General features: G+C 37.4%; 1 protein-coding gene across 1 annotated transcript in view; it reads left to right on the forward strand.

The window, feature by feature from the left end:
- BIRC6 (baculoviral IAP repeat containing 6) overlaps positions 1-2,888 on the forward strand; it is a 211,100-nt gene that overhangs the window by 101,041 nt on the left and 107,171 nt on the right. The window contains exon 39 of the mRNA XM_019653801.1: positions 772-888. Coding sequence (XP_019509346.1) covers positions 772-888 — 117 coding nt within the window. The remainder of the gene's footprint in view (positions 1-771; positions 889-2,888) is intronic.

The following is a 2,888-nucleotide window of genomic DNA, read 5'->3' on the forward strand; positions in this document are numbered from 1 at the left end:
TTAACCATCGCGCCACTCGGCCGGCCCAGTGGGATATTTTTTAAGCTGGTCTCTCCACTTTTTGACATGTCCTCATCTTTCTTTGAGCACTTCCTTGTTTTCTGGACCAACAAGTTGACTCAAGCTCATCATTTACTTTCCCTTCCCCGGATTGGGAATTAGCTACTTCACTAAGGAGAAGGTATTTCAAAACCTCTTAGTGGAGAAGTGTGATTAAGAAACCAAAATCTGGGTGCTAGATGTACTTACTGCTATTTTGATGGCCCTCCCCTCTCGGTAGACAGAGAGAGTGTGTGTGTGTGTGTGTGTATGTGTGTGTGTGTGTGTGTGTGTGTGTGTGTGTATCTACACACAGTTGCGTTTATATTCATTTCTATATCTGTCGGTGTAGATGCCATGAGTTCACATCAATATATTAGTTAATCTAACTGTAATCTAACTCCATAGGCTTCATTTTAGTTTGCTACATCTGCATAGTTGTATCTTTTTTTCTCTGACAGCGAGGAACCTGGTTCTCATTATTTTTATTTATTTATTTCCATTATCATTACTTTTTTGATCCACATCTCTAGATATTCACTCTCCCACCTCGCGCTTCCTTTGCACAGATGGAGTTACCTGGTGTGGCTCTGATACCTCATGTCAGGTTGTTCTTACACAAGGACACATTCCTTACCCTGTTTTGGGTTTGGATGTCAGCATTTTATTGTAGGAAGTAGAATGAGTAAAAATAATCATATAGCTTTTTTATCTCTTAATTGCTTTTGGTAGCCCTAGATGCTCGCCTTGAAGTTGGACTTGAACAGCAAGCAGAACTTATGTTGAAAATGATGTCTACCCTGGAAGCAGATTCCATTTTACAGGCATTAACGAATACATCTCCTACATGTAAGTAAAATCATTCTTAGAGTATTGCAATAAATAACCTATCTCTTGATTATTTTTAGGTGTACTCAGCAAGGACAGATTTTTAAATTTTATAGTGTGAGTTTGAGTGGCCTGAGTATATAGCACCTCTCTTTTACTAAGTTAGTAGTAGCAAGTTGAGAAATAAGACAAAAGATTAACAAACTGGGAGAGTGGAGGGGAATGAAATACCTCCATGTAGTGCTCTTAACCTTTTCACTGGGTTAATTGATTTCAAGTTTGTTCTGCAAAATGTGTCAAAAATCCACAGAAAATAATTATAGTATTTATATTTTTAAGTAAATACAGTTAAGGTGCTACATTTTGTTAAAATAAATGATTACTTTGAGGTATAAAAATTTCCTTTTATTAGTCATTCTTGAAAAGCACAAAAATATAGAAAAATGTACGTCCACTTTCCTAAACTTCCTTTGTGGAACACTGAGCTCATGGGGTAATGTCGAACACCGCAGGCAGCGGCATGGAAATATCATTTGACTGTAGATGAATGTTGCTGTGAAAATGTTAAATTCAATCTAAAAACCCGAGTCATGTGTTTGTTATTATGGTGTGATGAAATTCCTAGGGAAGGCTGTGTAGCTAGCTGCCTTCAAGTTCATTGTGTTATATCCAAATTTCTGATAAAGTAAGTTTCTTTAAATAATTAACATCTTTATTTTCCTTAGAGACTTGGCTAGAAGACCTAGGTAAGGATGACAGCTCAGTGGGCCTAATTGAAGTGCAGAATTGAAAAGATTTTCTACCTAATTATTTACAGCAAAGACAAACTTTTTATAGTAAAGGACCAGGCACTAAGTATTCTAGGCTTTCCTGGCCATGTGGTGTGAGTTACAACTACACCGCTCTGATTTTGTAGCAGTGCAGAAGCCATAGGCAATATGTAAACGAAGGAGCATGGCTGTTCCAGAAACCGTGTTGCAGAATCCAGTGGCCTGCCAGGTTTGGGCACCAGGTCATGCTTTGCTGACCCTTTATGTGTAGTGCTAACACCTGGGTAGACCTGTCAGGTGAGCACAGTTGAGATAGCAGCCTGCCTCTCAAAGACGAACATTGAGGAGTGGTGCTGAGAAGATGGGGATATTTTTACTTTCCATAGGCCTATGAAACAGTTCACCTTCTCTGGGGCATGGTGATTAACAGGGTAGAGATCCTAGTTAGGACCTAGGAAAAGCATCTTGTCCTTGTTCACAACCCATTTCAGTAGAGAAATTGGGATTTTTAGATCTTCCTATGTTAAATCGAACTCTTTCAGTTTGTAATCTTTATTTCTTGCCTTAGGAGATATAGAAAAAAGGAGAAAAATAGAAGAAATGGTCTAGTGTTGTATAATTTTAGTTTGGTGCACTAATATTGCATGTTATCTCCTGTGTAATACGGGAATCCCATTTGTTGGGTCAGCCTGTCCATGACCACAGACAGCTCAGTACTGCCCAAAGTAGCCCTTTTCTTTGTTAGCCATTTAAAAAAAAATCTTTTATTAAAAGAACCTTTTGTAATTTGTATATGCTTTCCTTAATATATCCTGTCATGATTATTGTCCTGTACAGAACTTGGTCCACCCTTTTAATACAACTTTCTAAATATATTTCCCCCGTTTAATATAATAACTTTCTAAATATATGAAAAACTATTCTTCGAGTCCTTATATTTCTCTTGCTCTCCATGAATTATACTTAATTAGTTTGGTGTGTGACCTGGGCATGAGGATTTTTTAATGCTTCCCAGGTAACTTAATGTACAATCAGGGTTAAAAATCAGTGGACTAGAATCTGGATTATTCTAAAATTACCTTCTTAAGAATTAGTCAGGATTCTTCTTTTTCTCCCTTTTATTTCTCTCTTATTAATTAGGAAAATAGTGAAAATAAAAATGGCTAGAAAGTAAGGTCCCTTTCTCTTGGTGGGTAAGTCCTGTGCATTTGGGAGCTTCTCTCTGTCAGTTTGGTGGAGCTTCCATTTATG

Source organism: Hipposideros armiger, unplaced genomic scaffold, assembly GCF_001890085.2.
Source record: "Hipposideros armiger isolate ML-2016 unplaced genomic scaffold, ASM189008v1 scaffold_207, whole genome shotgun sequence".
NCBI lineage: Eukaryota > Metazoa > Chordata > Mammalia > Chiroptera > Hipposideridae > Hipposideros > Hipposideros armiger.